This window comes from Astatotilapia calliptera, chromosome 1 (assembly GCF_900246225.1).
Source record: "Astatotilapia calliptera chromosome 1, fAstCal1.2, whole genome shotgun sequence".
In the NCBI taxonomy this organism is placed as follows: Eukaryota; Metazoa; Chordata; class Actinopteri; order Cichliformes; family Cichlidae; genus Astatotilapia; species Astatotilapia calliptera.
In genome coordinates, this window is record NC_039302.1 from 26356475 (window position 1) to 26376922 (window position 20448).

General features: G+C 38.5%; 1 protein-coding gene across 2 annotated transcripts in view; it reads right to left on the reverse strand.

Annotated features, from left to right (window-relative positions):
* The window catches only part of nfatc3a (nuclear factor of activated T cells 3a), a 57639-nt gene extending 37882 nt beyond the window's left edge, over window positions 1-19757 (reverse strand). Inside the window, exons 1-2 of one of the 2 annotated variants that reach the window (XM_026172020.1) lie at window positions 19118-19757; window positions 1713-2895 (exon numbers count right to left, since the gene is read on the reverse strand). In XM_026172020.1, the coding sequence (XP_026027805.1) occupies window positions 1713-2895; window positions 19118-19208 (1274 nt within the window). In that variant the 5' untranslated portion in view covers window positions 19209-19757. Of the gene's footprint in view, window positions 1-1712; window positions 2896-12276; window positions 12919-19117 lie in introns of those variants that run through there. The other variant, XM_026172011.1, reaches the window with a different exon arrangement.
* Window positions 19758-20448: the final 691 nt, after the last annotated feature.

Below are 20448 nucleotides of genomic sequence, written 5' to 3' on the forward strand. Positions count from 1 at the left end.
ATATGTTGTAAAATTTCACTGCGTACCTAATTACCGTGGCTAATTTCATCAACATCGTGGCAATGTCTCAGTGGAGCCATGGAGAACATTTACTTACCTGTGTCTGCATTAATTTGTCCCTTTCACAGATTGATGTAGCCTTTAATGTCACAAATCCCATGTCTGAAAAGACCTTTAGAAGGTCAAAGTGCAAAAATCTAATTGTGACTCATCATAAATCTGACCCTATTATTGTCTGGATAGTGTTATGGCTAAGTGAGCAAGCATTTGTGTTATGTCTATGGATGTCTCTGTGTGTGTATTTGTGTGTACCCCTCATGCCATATGTGCCCTGTGCTGATTTACAGTGCTAGGGGCCAGTATACATAAACAAGGCCATGTCTTCATCTGCTACACACATTGGAGAACAGACAGGACACTTCGCCTCATATTTCTGTGTATGTTGGTAGGTTTTTGAATACATGCTGCGTTTCCTTACACGCACACAGTGCTAATATATAACTCAAAGTTCCCTCATTATGGCCCATACTGATCTACAGAGTGCCATCCTATTATTCATATACCATGCACCATGATTCAAATTTGCTGCACTGTAGAGTTTACAGTTCTCACCTAGATCAAAAAAGGTTTTGAAATTTTATGACAGCTCACAACACTCATAAAAACATTCACCGCTCAGGTCTGTGGACTAACCTTGGCCTACTAAGTGTTTTTGAGACTGACAACGTGCTGTTTTACAAAGTGGTGATCAAATTAATAATTCACAAAATGGTGATGAAGGGACTGCTATCGCCACATCACATGGCAATTCTGGATGTCATCCACAAATAATCTCTTATTCTAATACTAATGACATATGTACAATTGAGTACCTTGGTCAAATCTTTTGTAAAAGCCACAAAAGAAATCTTAGCAGATCACATTTTTATATGACTTTTAACACCAAAACAGTCCATACTGCATTCAATTGCATCGACAGAAATGCAAGAAAGGCATACACATGCCTCTCACGTATATCTGTCAGTTTCTGTTCTTGCTAGAGAATGTATTTTATTTAAGCATATCCTATTCTAGTTTGCTGTGGTCTTGATTTATAACTAATATTTGCTATTACAAATCCTACACCACAGAGAGAGGGGCAAAGAGACTCTGCTAATAGCAATAATAACACAAAGTCTTAAATGTTCAAAAGTATTTCTACAATACACTGAGGATGAAATTGCTTGTTCCCATAAGTCCAACAACTCCTTTGGACACAGAAAATACTGAGAATGTGTAGAGTGGCTCTGTCAGAATTAGGCCAAGTCTAAATGTTTAAAAAAATCACTCTTGTTCATAAAATGTCAAAAAATGTTAAGAAAGGTAATACAGTTTCTTAAGTGTCATTATTATCCAGTCCATGGCAGCAGTATTCCTTACATGTATAGACACTACCCAAAAGTTAGTGTTCTGCCAGGAAAAACCCTGGTGTCCCATGTCTGGAAAGTGTCTTTTCTTTTAAACAAATAGTAAGTAAAACATAAGGATATTATAAAATAAACTTCTTTTAACAATATGGAGAATTACCCCTTGCTCTCAACTGATTTTTTTTCCCCAGACAGTTTATCTCCCACTGACTCTTCCACAGCATTTGAATACATTTGAATATAAATTGTTATGCGACAATCCTTCACTTCTTCCTGCTTTCACTCTTTTAACATTAACATATTTACCTGAATATAGGTGTATGACCAGGCTTGGGTTTATTCCATGAGAAGTGCGAGGGCACCGAGAGGAACTGTTCAGCAGGCCCATCCTTCTTCAAGCTGTGCAAGGCCTCGTCTGAAGGGGAGTCTAGATTAGGAGACATATTTCCCTGGTCATCTAGTCCCAGTTCCCCTTTCCCGGTCTGCATAGTTGTTCTGTCCTGTGAGGTCTTTCTGGTCTTGGAAGGGATGTCTGCCTCTGATGGGCAGCACTGAAATGGTGACATGCCTACAGAAGGACTGCCAACCCAAGTGTCCTCTGTCACGCTGCCCCTAGGTGAAGGTCCCGGCGTGGGTGTGGGTGAGTGATGGGGAGATAAAGAGCCAGGATAGCAAATATCAGCGCTAGAGTGACGCCTCTTCCCACAGGGTGAGGTGGGACGTGAGGAAGGCCTGGAAGGTGGACGTGGGCTGAGCCAGTTCTCATCAGTGACACTGGTGCGCGGTGAGTGGCAGGGCGACTGTCTAGGAGACAAGCTGATGGAGTGGGACTGGTGCACAAATGTGGGCTGGTGGTGCTGCCAGTGGGGCAGCTCCTCCATAACTCCACCTCCACCAGTTTGAGGAGAGGGACAGCCTGGGGAAGTGAGAGGGGAGCCCAGGTTAAAGCGGGCTGCTGCTTCATTCAGCTCTGAGTCAACATCATCATAGACATGTGAAAATGATTCACAAGAGGAGGCATCAGAGAACCAGCTCCTAGATGAGAGGCTGCTGCATGGACTAGGGCTGAGAGAAGAATCCCGGTAGGAGTGATCCAGTGGCAAATACAGGTGGTCCCTGGACAAGGGCCTGTCACTATGGTAGTCCCCATCAGGGCCATTGGCCCTTAGATCCTCCTGGTTAGTATCCATCTCCTGCGGGCAGCTTGGGGAGATAGATGTGATCTGGATACTTGGGCACTCAAAGGCCTTTGGTGCCTCCACAGGAGCAGAAGGCAGCATGGGGGAGGTACCATACTTAGAGTCTTGTGTATCATAGCTTGGGGGCTCAGATCCTGGTTTTTGTGTCTGAAGGCGTGAAGTGTTGATGATCGGGGAGTGAGATGGCATGCCATGGCGAGGCAAGCTCATAGACTGGTGGTTAGTGACCACAGACTGGGGCTGGCCCACATTCAAGATATAAAATGATGTGTTGTCATCAGGCTCCAGATCTATGAGAAGAAAGGAAGAGAAGATTAGGATATAGCAATGTGTCTATTGGGTTTTCCCCTACACGTTCCTGAGTACGACTTAACTAGGTCGACCAAACTGACCAATCTCAGGCTATAGCACTAAAACTAAAATGTCAAAATTAAAGGAACCAAGACACTGTGAGAATTTTTGAGGTTTGAATATCTGCTATAGGCTTCCTGGTCTGTTACATTTAAAAGGAATAAAAAGAGACGCAATGTGTCCACTGTCTGACCATACAGTTCTCCTAGTACTAGTAAGTGTATTTAGCTTGTTCCACTCTTGTTTTCAAATAACTATTCATTACACAAGGAATACACACAAACCTCTTTTATGGTCAGTCAAATTTAAAAAATGAGGTTATGTGTTAATTTTTGTGGTTGTCTCCCGAGCTTGTGCTTGAGTCCAGTTTCAGGAAATTAGATGCCAGGGTGTTGCTGGGTAGCAGACAGTCATACAGGCATCATTCCAAGAGGGATAACCGATGAACAGCACTACTCAGGAAACAAGTTCACACAACGGTGCGTGCTGTCGGCTGTCATCACAACTAGTGCCGGCAGGCTATTTATACCAAAGGTCATCCGGCACAGCCAGCATATGCACACACACACACAAACACAACCACACACAAACAAATAGATGAGAGCCAATTGTGTGCATTGGCACTATTTCGTTGGAGTTTATTGATAAACTTCCATTGCTATGCTCTACTGCTGCCTTTGGAGTATCCCCCAAATCCCTCTTAGTGTTTCACATGTGTTGCATTTGCAGAGATACTGTCACATATAAAAACCTTCACTGGCCTCATTTGCAAAGTTTCTGCTTATGACACTTGTGTCTTCTAACAGTCAACCAAAAATTACTCAATGACAAGTCTTAGTCAAACAAGGTTTTGAATTGATGGCTGGATGCAAGACAAAAAAGACCATACTAAAAACGATGACACTCAGTCTTAATGTTTAAATTGCTGGTCCTTCTTGTTATTAGATCCTAATTTAGTTTGACAGGCAGGAAAGCCAAAGTCCTGGGTCATTTTGAGAAGATGACCACAAGAATTTGAAATCTAACCTCCAAACACATATGCATCATCTACCAACCTCAAGCGTGGTTGAAAGACATGGCCCTTCCATCTAACTTTACATGAACAGTCGCAACACTTCATGTGGCGACACATTCAAAATCCTTACTGCTTTTGCGGGTGCTGCTGGCTTGCTTCATTTGTACTTGTAAAAATACATATTTTAAGGGCTTCTTATTACCTGTCGATTACTTGCTTGAACTAACTTCTACAAGTCAACTATGAAACTTATTTGCCATGGTCAAAGACAGAAAAGGCAAGTTCAAAACTTAAACTTGTATTTATATACTATATTTTACCACACAAAAAAAAAGTTTTACAAAAAGTACATATTCAATGGAGATTAGCAAATTAAAACAATGTAGACATCATGTAACATCAGACTTTCTGTAAAGCCTTCATTCTATGATGAATATAAGGTCTACTCTAGTGTAAAAGTAAAAACATAAAAAAAAAAAAAGATTTACATCACTTAAAGAACTGCAAAACATTCAAATATGACATCAATGAGTAAGCTTAGCTAAAACCACACTGTAGCCTGTACAGGATAAGGTTGTGAAATCATTGCAAAACACTTCCCCATATTCCCTGAACGTACCTACCCATCTAAAAATACAGCTTTCTTAAATTTGAAACAGGAATCAAGGCTATAACAAAACTTAAATCTTTGTTAAATTGTCAAACACAGATAGAACGATCTGAAATTGGGGCTTCTCATAAATATTTCCTCTCTAAGTGATGGACTGATAACAGCGGAATGACAGGTTTGTCAAATCAGATGTCAAGGCCAGTTTTGAATAAGTTCATAAAAAGCAAAATAATTTTGGAAAGAGAGTATGTATCCAGGATTTTGCCTGCCATCTGTGTCCAACAGCAACAAAAGTGGCGGCAGCAGCAAGCCTGTTATTTATAGCTGCTCAGCTTCTCACTGGCCCTGCCTGCTTGTCACAAGACCCAGCAGTGTATCCTCTGACGACAACATCTGACTGACAGAGAGCAAGAGAAGGACAACAGAAGAAGAAGAAGAAGAAGAAGAAGAAGAAGAAGAAGAAGAAGAAGACTGTTCTAATTTGAATAAGTGTATCCTCTGATTCTGAACCTCAACTGGGAAATGACAGACTACAGAAACTTATAAACATGTAACTTTGGTGATTGCAGTTTGTTCTTCTGTCTGGGCTGCAAAAATGTTCAACTATGCACAGTCATGATGATTAGTGTAAATACAAAAGTATATTTGTTTCTTCCAATCTCAACTAACACTTGCATATTAAAATATTTACATTTATTCTGATGCTTTTACCTTAGCTTGGAAGACTTGCATGGTCTTTGTGTATGTGGTACTTTTGTGGAATTATGGGTGCATTATTAATGTATGTTACTACTTCTTATTGAACTGCTGCATATATTGTCCAGGACAATCTTGCAAGAGTGTTTTTTATTCTCAAATATTTGCACTGTACAATTGTAAAATTACAGAGAAATAGGAGAAGGTAGGAGTAGATTTATAAATATCAGTGCAATGTAGCACTCAGTCATGTTTAGAGTAGAGTATCATTTGAGTTAACTGTCGTAATAAACAAAAAAATTTAAAAGAGAAGGACAGGAAAGAAGGTACCAAATGGAAAGAAGAGAATAGTAAAAAAACATACTTTCCTCTTGCTTCTCTGAGGAGGTGCTGTTGCTTAACACCATACAGGCCAGGAAAGGAAAATGTAACATTGCACTCAAATAATGTAGTAGTATTCTCCTGCCATAACAAGAACATAAGCTATCGCCACAAATCAGGAAATTAGTTTTTGCAGTCGGTAAGGCTATGCTAAATGCTAAAGGGCTTGGTTATACTAGCAATTGCTAAATTGCTACATAACAGTCACAGAAGTTATAAACTGACTGCTAATATGAATCCTCTAGTTTTCTTGTCTGGGTTTTGCAAATAACACAAGCTAATGAACTAATTTTAAAAATAGGGTCAGCCATTTCCAGAGGCTGAATGGTAATCAGCTGCTGTCTTTGTGCTACTCACACAAATTATGAGAAACTGTGTGAACTTTGCCACAAAATGTGCCCACAAGTCTGACATTATACCAACTTAACCTTTTACTGTGCCCAAATTACTACAACTATAAATTACGTGCAGAGTTTTTTGTTTGTTTGTTTTTTTGTTAAACTTGGAGGCTAAGCTGGTTTATTACTATAAAGACAATGGAAGTTATCTGATAAAGATAAGGTGACTTTTAAATAAAAAGACTTCTAGATAAACCAAAGTAGGCAGAAATGTACTTTAATGCTCCTTCAACATAATTTAATTATGTAATAAAGAAATCATAATTATTAATAATGCAATTATGTTCATCCAAACATAATTACTTTGTTTGGATCTTGTTTATATTCAAGACACTTAAAAAACACTGTGAGGGAGTCTTGGATTTTTCATTAGATGCCTGAGTTGGCCTGGTGAAAGTAATGAGAGCAACTTGTCTCTAGAAAAGTCCATGGCTCAGTCTCCTCAGATGACAAATGAGAAATCCCTCTGCCAGGTAGTCCTACCGTATCAGTGGTGTAACAATTCGTCAACTTCAGTTATAGAACTGTTACACCACAGTTGTTCAAAGTTTAAATTTATATCTTTTAATGGTGATTATCATATTAGTTCTTCTCTGTGTTTTATAGTAGCTTATTTATTATTATATTGCAGGTAAAAATTAGGTAAGAAAGTTTATCAACTGTTACACTTCTGTGTATTTTTATTCACCTCAATAGACTGTGGAAAAAAATAGGTAGCAGATGAGGGTCAGATCGGGGGCGACAACGTTACCTGGCTCACAGCCCTTTCCTTGCTTTGAGTTAAGATTAGCCTGCTACCTAAAACCTTCCAGTGCAAGGAAACTGGTGTGCGGTGGGGAACCCCCTTGTCAGAGCCAAACCCCAGTCATTTAAGGGGAGTAGGACAGGGTGGGGCAGGAGAGGGCAGGAGAGGAGACCAGAGGAGAAGAGAGGAGCAGGACAGTAGTAGCATTGTTGTTTTATCAATGGTACTGGTTGCAAAGCCTCTGCCTTGTTCCTGAAAGCCCTGTGCGTCACAAACTCCTCAAGTGTCCATACATTAGACAGCCAATCTGGTTAAATAAAGATCTCTAAGAGGCTTTGCTGTACCTAAGCTAATAATAGCTCCACCTCACTGTGAGATCTTTCAGTGAAGCATGGAATGGTGGATGTTTTTGACACACCACCAAGGCCACTGTGTTTTTACAGTAACCACAGAGAGCAGCCTGATCCACTGGCAATAGTGGTATTCGCTCCTTGACAGGAAGCTCAACGGGCCTCTGGCTGACCGTCACACTGCATGGGGATTCTCACTTGGGGGATAATCCGCAGAGACTTTGTCCCTCCCGCCTCCTGCTTTCACTGCACACAAAGTGTGTCAGGGTCTTGTGACCAGCAGTGACACACAGGCCCACATTCTCAGAAAGTCTAGTTTACTACAGAGAGAGGGAAGGATTTGTCTCCCCCAAAGAAGATGACAAACTCATTGCTGCAAGTCTCTGCTGGTGCGCCCAAGATCTTTCTCTCGACCTCTCTTTGTGCTTATGTGCAAGTCTATGGGTATAAACGAGTGGGTGGTGTATGAACGTGTGTACGTTCCTGTGTGCCTGTGGTTGTGCCTCTGTGCCTTCCTGTGCTTTTTTGCACTTATTGTATGGGTATTTGAGCGATCTTTGCATGTGTTTGTGCGTGTGCACTAATACATATTGTTGTCTTGGGTTACCAACTAGACCCAAAAGCATGTGGTGCTGGAGCAGGAGGGTAATCTAAGCCAGGGTTCCCTTTGTGGTGGGCAAGCAGGTTGATTAGAACAGGCTCTGCTTACATCCCCTGTACAGAGGTCTTTGTGTTTTGCCCAGTATCCACTTTCAGTTCTCCTCAAGAGCTGCTGATCAATGGACCAGAGCAAGTGTGCCAACATGAACTGCACCATATACATCAGTGAAATGATCAAACTTAACGGTGTATAGTAAAAAGTAAAACATCTACATGTACAAAGCTGAAATATTGTTTTAACTGTTTCCTTTTTTTTTCCTTTCAACATTTTGGACATCTATCAACTATCTATAATACAGATACATATTATATATCTGATATCAGTCCTTTTTCTCCATGTAATCAACATCTAATACTTCAATGTCAGGAATTTATTAGGCCTAATTTGCTGTGATACCAAAAACGGAGTCAGCAACTAACTGTCAGCAACTTAATGACTGTAACCAGTCGTAAAAAATCAAACACCTTGTTCAGTTTAGGTGAACAATTTACAATGATTTGGCAACAACTATTTTATAAATATTTAAGAAAAATGTAGATTAAACACATTACTTATATTTTTAACTTCTGGGTTCAAACTCATTTTTACTATAATTACCAGAAGAGCTCATAAAAAGTGAATTTAAGGATTTCCTATTGGGTCTTTGAAGAAATCTGCAGTTGGCTGGTTGCCAGCAGTTCTAAACACATCGTCTGTGACGCACTTGCACAATCATATTGTGAGGGCTGGTCTATGCCTATGGCTCCAAACTTTTTTGACTGTGTTTGGGCCAAATCTACTAGACATCTCTCTTTGCGTAGGTTGCTGGGTATGTGTACACATATTATTTATTGAGATGGAGCAAAAGAGAAATGAAGATATTATGAACAATGAGGCAGGCTGGATCTATCTGGAGTCATGAAGTAAAATATACGTATAAAGCATAATATTCAGAAAGGAGTCTCACTTTAATGTTGCATCAGCAGAGACGTGCTACTGTCTTATCCTGTAATGTTATGTTAAGATTACATCAAAAAGCCTTCCTTTGCTGTCACAGAAGACTCACCAGCCAGCAGAGGCTTAACAATGGAAGGCTAAGCCAATGTTAACATATGCCGGCAGCTAAATTAAGCTCCTAATTAACAACCTCATGCTGAGATAACATTATGGGATAAACAGAGAGTGCCAAGTAACCACCTGAACTAAATACTCACCACAGTACCAAGATCCACCTCAAACACATCGCTAACTGTGTTTGAGGGACATTTATTTAATACTACAAAAAGCTCTCACTAATGGTTAATACTTAGTGCACCTATTAGATTAATTCATAATGAAATGCTTAATGTAAATTTCATATATAAAACTGATTTATAAGCTATAATTAAAAACTGAAGAACTTAAACAATGCGGTGCTAAAGAAAATTAAACTAGCCAAACATGACAAAAAAGTCTTCATCCAACAACAAAACTAATTAGCCTGTTGCACGTGTAAATCATAATTATGATATACAACTATTATTACAAAAAAAAAAAAAAATCAACAAAACAGTCACAGTACCACATTTTTGTCTTTTTTTTTTCTAAAACAGCACACTCCCTTCAATATGCAGTTGGGGGTTTTGCTTTCACAAAGCATTGATTTGTTCACCAAATAACAGGGAATACAAGCGGGGGTTAAACCATGGTGAGACAGGTTCACTTTACCTTACTGATGTGTTGTTGCAAGACTAACCCTGCTCAGTGTGACAGGAACCACAGGATCACACATTTTGATGAAAGTGCTTGGCTGAGGAACCAACAGTGCATCTCAACAGAGTGTGTGGGAGTAAGAGTTAGGCGCCAAGTCAGAAACGCGCCTAAACATGACCACCTTGACCTGACCATAGCATCACAGAACTTCAGCTAGTCTTGGATTGCTAACTTCAGTTAGTGCGGTGAGCTATGCTAGATTAATTGCCATTCATCTCCTGTCTTGCATCCTGTACTTGCAGACAGCCTCGTGTGTCTCAGTTTTTTTATTTAAATTTTAATTACGTTTTCAGGTGAAGATCTGCAAAATAAATTTTTAAAAATGTAAGTTTAAAGTGTAATATTTGCATGTTTCTGTAGTCAATAAGTAAAATTCAAGTAATTTCAAATAATGTTCTCAATATTGCCCAAAACGCATAGTAGTTTTGCCCTAAGTGACCAGTTCTGCATGTAATCACCTGTTTTTGAGTAAAGAGGTTCATCCTTTATGTCAAAATGCATGGTCAAAGTTCCCCCTATCCCCCCTTTAATTTCACTGCTCTAAACAACCAGTTTTTTATGTCTATATACATGTAATCACAAAAGCTTGCTGATGATACAGGCACGTATTGGTTTTCAGTGGAGCAGGAAAGCTAGCTGCATGATGGCCTGCAATAACCCAGAGGAGATAACATCAGAGGCTACTGCTAGCAGGGGTGACATTTAAACAATCTGTCAGAGCTGACTGTGCATGTGCCTGAAAAACTCAACTAGGGAGAGGGAGCATGAGAGAAAAAGAGCATGGAAGAGGGAGAAACGAACAGAGCAAGTAAGTGAAAGAGAGACAGAGAAAAGGAGAAAGCACAGGAGGCATAGTGTGTGAGGAGAAATACTGAGCAGATAGAGATGGAAGAGTTGGCATTAGTACACTACACTTGTACAAGGGACTAAATTCTTCAAAGCCAGCTATTTATTTTGTACATGGTTTGTTTCTGGAATATCCAAACACATTCTTAATCTCAAAAGTATCTAAATCTGTAGGCCTTGACCCAACTTAACACATAAGTAAATTACACTACTGCAGCAAAAGAAACATTCTCTTAAGTTCCTCACACAGATAGACGAAATGACATGATAAGAGTGGTGTACCCTCAAAAAAAGGGTCCACCAGCTCTGTTTTGGGGAGACCCTTCTAACATCCATGTTACTCTTTATCATCAGCTTGAAATCAGGCCCAAAAAAAGGAGAAAAACTAGCAGGAAACAATCAAGGAGCAAACAGGAAGACAGCAATTTCCCCTTCAAAAAATACAAATAGAAGTGGTTATATATCCAGATAGAACTCAAAACCTAGAAACCCTTCCTTCACATTTTTTTCAAAGCTCTACAAAGTTAAACCTTTTTTAAATACCAACAAAATTGTGTTTATAGTCATATGCAACCTAAAAAAGACATTTCATGTCAAATGAAAATCACCAGATATAATATTTACACCACACTGTGTGTCAGTGTGTACCACCACCTTTTAACAGTACTATAATAATTCTTCATATGACAGTGTATACACAATTTATTTTAACATAGCAAGAGCCAAATTGTGCTAAGTAAAAATTTTATTATTGATTTTTGGCCTAAGGCACCAGAAGTTTACATAACAACCCGACAAGTTATTATGTGCACATGGTCTGCATTCCATACATCTACATCTAGTAGAGTAAGTATACTCAGCCCATTGGCTGCTTATTGAAAACTTACTCCAGAAGTCTTCTTTTTTTGGTTAGCTTCAAGTCATTTTCTCATTTATGGGAAGTGTTCTACGACTGATAAGTTAATAGTTTGATCATCTGGTCTAGACCTGATCATTAAAAACAGAACAGAAGGACTTAGGAGAAACTGAATTAGTAGAGCTTCCATTACCAGACACTGACAGAAATATGGCTTTGAGGGACAGCCTAAGCTAAAGTGGGATTTAAATCACCCAAATCCTGATCCAGCAAGCCACACCTCATGACAAAAGGGGACAGGAGAAAGACAGAAAATAAATTAAACTAGATGCAGGAGTACGACAGCTTTCTCTCTGGGGTAATGCAGTCTCTGACATGTTGATACAGAGCAGCCAGCGGTAGCTTCAGTTACACTAAATTTAAACAAGACAGATGCCATACATAGTTGCTCATGCCTCGCCCCAGGAAATAAACGTCTCATTCATCACACAAGGTGCTAGGAATCTCTTAAATCAGTAGGGTTGGGGGTCACCCACGTGGTGATCTTACTCTACATGTTGACTTCACATATGACTGATGTTTGACCTCCATTTTCATAGAGATATTATTGCCTTGAGATTAAAAACTGTCACTAACTGAACAAAATACTTGACTTCCTCAGGACTAATAACAACTTTGTTTGACCAAAAAGCTTAAAATAGAAATTAAATATTCAAATATTAAATTATGTCCTAAATAAAAAATCTCAGGCAAAAGAGAAATTAACATAGTAAAGGTGAAAAAATGCAAACAAAAACTAACTGGCAAAATTAGCTGATGAACATTTAAGCTCAGATGAAACCTTTTTCTCCAAGTTAACCAAAAAATGCAATGCCTCCTTCAGTTATCCAGAGAAGCTTAAATATTATTTCTAACAAATATCATGACACTTTTTATTGTGATGACACCTGTTTGAGTGACTTTTAGTCTAGACAAATACACACACTCAAAACACACCTGGGCAGAGTCTGGGAGTGCCGGCACACACTCACCTGACATTGTGGCACACAGCATTCTTCCACTTCTCTCCTCCTTAAGATCGCAAAGTGTTTGAGCAGTAAAAAGTTGAAGGCTGGAGGGACAAGAGGGGTTCTCTTGCTCTAAGTATGGACGAGTCACTAGAACCTGCCGCCTGCCCTCTGCCACTCTCTTTGGGAGCTCAAAATAGTCCACCATGAGAGCGATGTAATTTCAGTCTTTCAGTCTTTCCCACGACAAGGACTGAAAGGATCGTGCTCTTGGTTCACAGAAGCTCAGCAATGACAACAACACAGATAAGGGCAAAAAAGCTGTCTTCACTAGCTGCTCCCAATCTGATCATTTCATTAGGATAAAGATATGACTTGACATATCGTCACATTTAAGCATGACACGCACAATCTTACAGGTACGAAACATGTCACAGCCCATTAACAGAACAAACCTGACTAATCAAAGTGGCTGTGGTGAAGGCTGGTATCTGGAGATTTCATTAGCCTAGTTCAGTCTCTCTGATGTCACTGGTGGTCTCTTTCATATCCTGAGAAAGCAGCGAGAGGCTTTAGTTGTCCTGGTGGCAGGTCTACTATTCTGTGTGCTGGTATGTCAACTACCAGCAAACCACAAAAAAAAACTTCTTTTAATGTGTAAGATAAGAAAACACACAGAAAAACAGCCAGAACATGTGGAATACAAAAAAAAGAAACAAAGAAAAGCTTTACGCAAAGTAAACGAGTCACAAAACTGCTGTTCGTGATCAGCAGCAGCTAGAGAGTGTGTGCCCCTCTCTCCTTTCATTTCATCCAGCCATCTGAAGCCCACATGGCATGTCTGGGCAGACAGCCAGACACCTCCACAGTGGATCTACTACTCTGCCACCCATAAAGGGCACTTCTTCCCTCTGCCTCAGATCACCTCTAACACCCAATGAGGCCACCACATAATCATGACCTACATAACCCAATACTCAATACAATTTTTCTCAATCACCTCACACGACACACTTAACCACAAAAAGGGTAAGCGGTACTTTTTTAAAAAATTTGAGTGAATACTTTAACATACTATAAGATGGGTGGTTTTTATTCTTATACATGAAAAAATATCAACAATATTATCTAACTACTGACATGCTTACTTTATTAGATACTATCGATAAAGTATGTTTTAAGTAATTCTGTGAAACCATCAAATGCAAATCTCTTATATGGCCACTTTCAATTATTTCACAATGGCATTTAGTTTTAGGATACAAAGGAAAAAGTTCTATAACTGACAGGCTGAAAAAATGTCATCTTATTTACCAAGAGACTTATGTCAATCAAATGTGGAGCAATTCTGATACATCTGAGCATTTCTATTACTGCCAAAAAACAGATGGCTGTTAAAATTTTGCCAAAGATTTATACTAAATCACACTGGGCACTGTGTGATTTTCTTTTTGTGTTAGGCACTTTTCTGGTAGCTAACTTGACAGTTAAGTAAACAAGAGAAAAACAATCTTTCTGCTACATTCATCTTCTTTTAAAGGCTCAAGACTCACTTAAAGCAGAAGAAATTGAGACGTGGTTAAAAATCCTCAGTACAAATTATATTTGAGCCATTTGTGACCAACAAATGCTTTTATCAAAGAGTGAAAATCCATCTATCTATACATCAGTTTCCTTCTGCTAATCAAGAGGCACAGTACACCCTGGACAGCACACCAATCTGTCGCATAGCACAGTGAGAAACAATGTTGGTATTGACTTAGAAGCTTGAGAAACACGTTGGTTAGTTAATTAGTTAATTTTCTTAACTATGGCGATTTAATTAAAGTCTTGACAATCAAAAGACGTGAGATAATAATTGTGTGATGTACTCATTTTCAAGGGCAGCTGAAGGCTCCATAAAAGGATCTTACAAACCAGTAGTTGACGTCTTGATGGTTACATCCATCTTTGAACTACAGTTGTGGGCAGGAGTTTGCATACAATTATCATGAGGTTAACGCCATGATAGTTTAACCGAATCATTGTACAGCAATGATTCTGAGTTCAAAAAACAAGATACACAAGTTTGCACATGGTGCACAAAGTTTGAATCTATTTTGGACTTTCTCTAACCCACTCAAGCTTAAATATAGATATACAATTATAAAATCACTTAAATGTTTTCTTAAGTGGTGCCAAAGGTTCTGTGATATCTTTTAAGTTATTTTAGTGATCATGATCGAGTAGTTTCAACTGATATATATATATATATATATATATATATATATATATATATATATATATATATATATATATATATATATATATATATATATATATATATATATATATATATATATATATATATATTTTTTTTTTTTTTTTTTTTTTTTTTTTTTGCCAGCATAAAAAGGATTTGTTTAAAAACACTCACTCGGTTAACAGGTACGAAGAACAGAGTATAAGAACTAAGGAGACTGGTAGATTTACACAAGATGAGAAGTTCTCTTGGAGGCATTTCCAAGCAACTGCAGATTCCAAGATCAGTTCAAACAACTGTACGCAAGTTCAAGTTATTCGGATGTGTCACCACCACTTTGGCAAGGTTTGGAAGAAGACCCAAACTGTCACCCTCGAGCCTGTCATGAGCTGGAAACTGCAGGAACAGCAGCAGTCCCCATGGATTCAGAGGGTACCAAACAAGAAAAAAAAGTCCCTACTCCAAAATTGATGCCCTCAAGGTCAACTGAAATTTGCTGCCCATAAGCAACATGCTTTCTGGAGAAAGATTTATGGTCAGCTGAGACAAAGTTTGATGTATTTGGCCACAATGCCAAGACATATGTTTGGTGGAGTAAATGAGAAACCTCTCTCTCTCTGTCTCTCATATATATACCCACATACACAAGATCTTATATCTTATACATATAAGATAAAATGATTGCCTAATTTTAAAATAATATAATATCATTTTAAAATATAAATATTTTTGCATTACTAAATTATTGCATTACCATTTTATTATTTGTTATTAATTAACACTTTTAACTAATTTTTTAGCAAATATTTAAGCACTGATATTTAGCCCGTATGAACCATTTTATTAATTCTGCAAAATTAAATGAATAGTTTATTAGTTAAATACCAAACCAAAGAAATTGTTTTAAAATAGTTTTGTAGTTTATTGTCTTTATTGTAAAGCACAGTGAAGATAGGAAATCGAGAGGAAGCGAGAAGTAAATATCCAGCCCTCCAACATCAAACTGATGACTCAGCAGCTAAAGGCATTTTTTGCCCATGTGCACCCAACCCTTGCCATACGTTTGTCCCCAGACAATACCTTTCATAATCTTTTTTTTTAATGAAAGCATTTGTGTATTTGTTTTCTTCACAAATAAAATACTTGTTTAGCCTCTATTACAAAGCAAGACTCTCAATCTCTAGTTAAGCTGCTTCACGAAGGGAATTGTTCTTTTCGTTAGCCGCATGTAATCGGGGAAAACCCTTACAGTAAGTGTGCCCAATGCCTTTGAATAGAACAGTGGAATATTTCACCTCAAAGAAATGACAGTTTCCTGAGCAACAAGAAAACAGAGAGAGCAGGAGACTGACACTTAAACAAGCAGACAAAAAGGAGCAGAACAATAAAAAAGATAGATGGAGAGGTGTGGTAAACATTACCACACGATTACATCGAATTTTAATCATATTCACATACATACAAGCAAGCAAACAAGTTAGGCTGAAAGTTACGTACACATTTGCAGGTCAGCTTCATGTATGAATAAGATAAAAATTGCGATGCTCAGATTTGTCAGAAACCTGAACATCTTTGGTTCACAGCCTATTATGCAGCTGCTAAAACATATATAGAAAATATGATGCTATTGCTTTATTTTTATTATGGAAACCTTTACCACTCCTATTTAAAACGCTTAGATAAAAGATTTGAAGAATTAACTGTAGAATCACAAGTGACGAGTAACAATATAATATTTGCACCAATGGTTCCTTGAGTTTTTATAAAAACAAGCCCCAACTTGAGCTTTGGCTTGCAAGTGTGCAACTCCCTGTTACTGTGGCAGAGTGATACAGTTATACACTCGAGTTATTAATTTGGACAAGCACCCCTCCTTACACCCTCCCCCCCCCCCCCCCCCCCCCTCCCAACCCCATTTTTGGCCAAATCATACAGTCCAGACCAGATTAAAACCACTTGCACAGTGGTGCTTTTATTCCTACGCTTATTCCAAATGCAGTTTTTCCCCTCACACCATCTCCAAATCGAACTCCCCCCATTTTTCCCCACAAATCAAAGGAAAAATGTATTTAAGACTGCACGAGCCAAACCCTCATGGACTCACTACTTTGCCCAAGTTTCAGGCTGAACTCAAATGTGCAAGCACAACAGAAAAACCTGAAAAAACATAAATTAGCAGATTTATAGCCATCTCATAACCTTATTACATCACTTGCTCTACCTTTAAACCTCCATTTTATATGTAAATGTCCTTTTATTAACCATATAAGTAATCCATACTCAAAACTACATCAGCATGTGTCACTACACAAGTGCCAAAGCACTTTTTAGCAATATCAGATAACTGCAAATGCCACATTTGTTGGTATGTGTTTTGCTTTTTAGTTTATTTGATATTTTATTCTTCTCAAGCTATTGTAATTATTTAAAAATCCACAAATCGGGAGTTCTTTCTGTTCAGCATTGGTAAAAACATTATTCTCTCTTGGCTAGTGGTGTGACACCCTCTTGCCATTTTCCCGCTGCCAGCGGATCCTTGAAATCTTTTCTGGTACTTTGCTGCCTCAACCAAAAACAACCAAATATACAAATGGAAAAATCTGCTCTTCTGAATTCCATTAGATTACAGAAAACAACTACAGAGGGGCACAAAATGAAAACATGCAATAATCAGGCAATTTATTGTCTCAGTACATTTAGTATATTCCCATTTTACTTGTGACCTGTATATCTTAATATTTAGCAAATTTTGCAAGATAGTTATCAACTACTATGCACTACTTCAAAGCAAAAAAATTCTCTGCTGATAGAAATCAAAGGTAGCTTGTCAGGTTTATTTCCTCTTTTTTAAGGCAATAATAATACAATAATACAAGTTGTACTACTAGATAATAAGCTTTTCAGTTGACCCATGAGTAATATATACCTAAAAGTTTAAATTAATCAAAAATGTCTGTCCCACCAGAAACAAATTCATTCCATGTACAATTATTTTCATTATTTTCTACTGCTAATCAATACAATTATGATCATATGTAATTTATTACTAATGAACAAGGCCACTGCATGAGCTATTTAGTTCACCGCTTCTCTATGGGATATTTATGTCCAAGAAAGTTGGATGAAAGGAAAAAAAAAAAAAAGGTGTCCTCCAAGATTTGTGCTTTTTGTTAGGCATTACCTTTGCAAGCAGCAGTAAGAGAAAGAGAGTGAGGTTTTTGTTTATATTCAAATCCAAAGAATGCACTGGACACACCTGAGATCACAAGACTATTGTTTTTAACTTTCTTTTTTACCTTGCCCTGGATGTAAAAAAAAAAACACATGAGGAAAAAGAGGATTTTAAGAAAATGTCCTTAAATACTATCACCATGAAGCATCAATTTAAAAAAAAAAAGATCCAACATTTGTGACAACAACAACAGCTGTGATGTATGACCACAAACAGCAAACTAATTGATACACCATGAGTGTGAAAATTTCCCCGAAGCTTCGTCTTGCAACCTGTTAAACATGTGACTTTCACATATTTAAATTTGCATGTATTAGCTAGGGGCTTGTTTCAAAATATTTTTACTCCCAGAGACCCAGTATGGAATCACGTTTGTACCAAACAGGAAAACATAAGTAGTCTCCATGCCATGAGGTGATAAACGGTCCAAACAAAGTTCTTCCTGGAATTTGTCAAGTTACAAAGCTGAGGGCCACCTCATCTCTGTGTATGCCCTGTCTGCAAAAATTTATCTGCAAAGGTAGTGTTTGTATTGACTAAAGTTTGTCCCAAACTGAAACTGAAAATAAATTTTAAAATATTAAAGAAATTATTTTCACAATTTCTTCATAATTTATTTGTAAATTACAAATCTGTATAAGTTTCAAATAATTACTTTAGGTCTTTGAACCACACTAAGTGGACAACATAACGTCTTTGCACTTTGTATTTGAAATTTTTAATTACTGATAATGCATGTGACTAAATAACAATAATAACAACAATAATAATAAAAAGTATTTCATAATAATTGTTTGCATCAAAGCAAGATGCAGTCAGTTATTTTTCTGGATAAGCTTGCACTTCCTTCTCATTTTATCTGTAAACAATGAGTTAATAAAAGTTTTGACAACATTACCATGTGCTACTTTTGTGGATATGTACCTAGTGACATTCAAGGTGTATGACTCTCTCAGTTATACTTCACTTAAAACATGGGAACTAAGCCATAAGGCTCCCCCAGCCACCCCAGATTTCAGAGGCGGTTAACAGTTCACAGACTGTCTGTTGCAAAAAGAAAATGTAGGAGACATTTGCAAGTTCAAACTTTCGCTGTTAAATCAACCAAGGGCAATAAGAGCACTCCTGCTAACCTGCTATGTTAGCATGACAAGCTAATGACAGCTGGTGGTGTGTGTACGAGCTTGGTATAGAAAAGGCATGTAATATTTGAAAAGCTCCATTTGAGAGAGAAAAAACATTACAGATTGTATGGTATGAGGCTGCAGCTGAAAGACGGCGGGGTAACTGAAAGTAGCAGTAGATACTGACTAACTTATGTTACACGACAAGTGCCTTAAGTTTACTACTAGTATAAAACATACCACTGGGAACAGTGGAAACCCACTGACCTGCAGGGCCTAACGGTTGTTGCTGCCCTTCCTCTCCGAATATCAGTCTGAAGTCCAGCTCCTCATTCCCGGGGCAGTTTGCAGTAGTCATCGGGTTTGACAGCTCGGGTTTTACCCCGCCACTCGACCGTCGACCGCTGGAGCAATTTACGCTATATCCTAAAGTGTCACAACATTTACCGACTGCCACGGCGGACGCCAAACTTCAACTTTTTGTTCATTGAATTCGCGAGCTTTCTTCCCCCCCACCCCCTCCTTCGTCTGACAAATCCAAAAAAAAAATGCAGGTCGCTGGTCTCCTCTTCCTCCCCGGCAGTTAACGAGTGCAATTCTGGCTTCAACTTCAGAGAAAGTCGGCTGCCCCCCTCCGTCTCTACTCGTCTCACTACTTCTCTCTGTCTCCCGACCTTTCGTCAGCGGCAAAGAAGCGCTTCCCCGCGGTTAATGTTCGGTGTGGAACCGATGAACTGTCACAATAAAGTCGCCGTTCATCTACCGTTCTCTCTGTTTCCCTCTCTCTCCTCCTATCTGTTCTTGTATCTCTCCACGGAGGTCCTATCCCAACTTTTACTAACCCCGCGTGACAAGGCAGTTCCAGCGGTGACGTCAGCAGACACAACACAACACAGGGCACGCGCACGCAAGCACACACATACACACATCTCCTTGGCTGCTATAAGCCCATAGCAGCCCAATAAATAGTTATGAAATTACTAACCTGTTTGAAATACCGAAAATATATTGCCATTTTTAATTTATTTTTCTATTTTGTTTACACGTTTATTCATAATTTAACAGTTCTCTTTGCTCTTTGTTTTTGGTGAGATCTACTTATACATGTGCTGCCTTTTAAAAGGTGCTATGTAAAAAAAAATGGGTAGTTGGAGTAAATTAAAGCTCCAGCCCACTCGTTTTATGATCTGTAATGCGTGTGCTTAATTGTTGTCAATATTCATTTTCATGGGAGTCGTTCATCATTATTTTCTTTGCCTTCTAAAACCAAATATACAAGCTGATGCTTGATGATATGCACATAACAGTGGAGAGATTTATCTAAAATTCAAAAATATTTACATTTTCGAACATGCACAAATTTGAAGCGGAATGTACTGTCCCTACTGACCTTGTAACAACTGGGTCTTGCAGCCACTTTGCTCTTTTTAATTGGTCCTTCAGTCTCTTCCAACCACTACCCATTACATTACATCAATTGCACCTGCCCCCAGCCCTCCCTCTTTGTGTGGTTCTAATCCAAGCCAGGATGGGTAAGTAAGTATAATGACATCCTGCACTTTTTACCTTTAGATCCCTCGAGCCTGTCAGTACTGAAG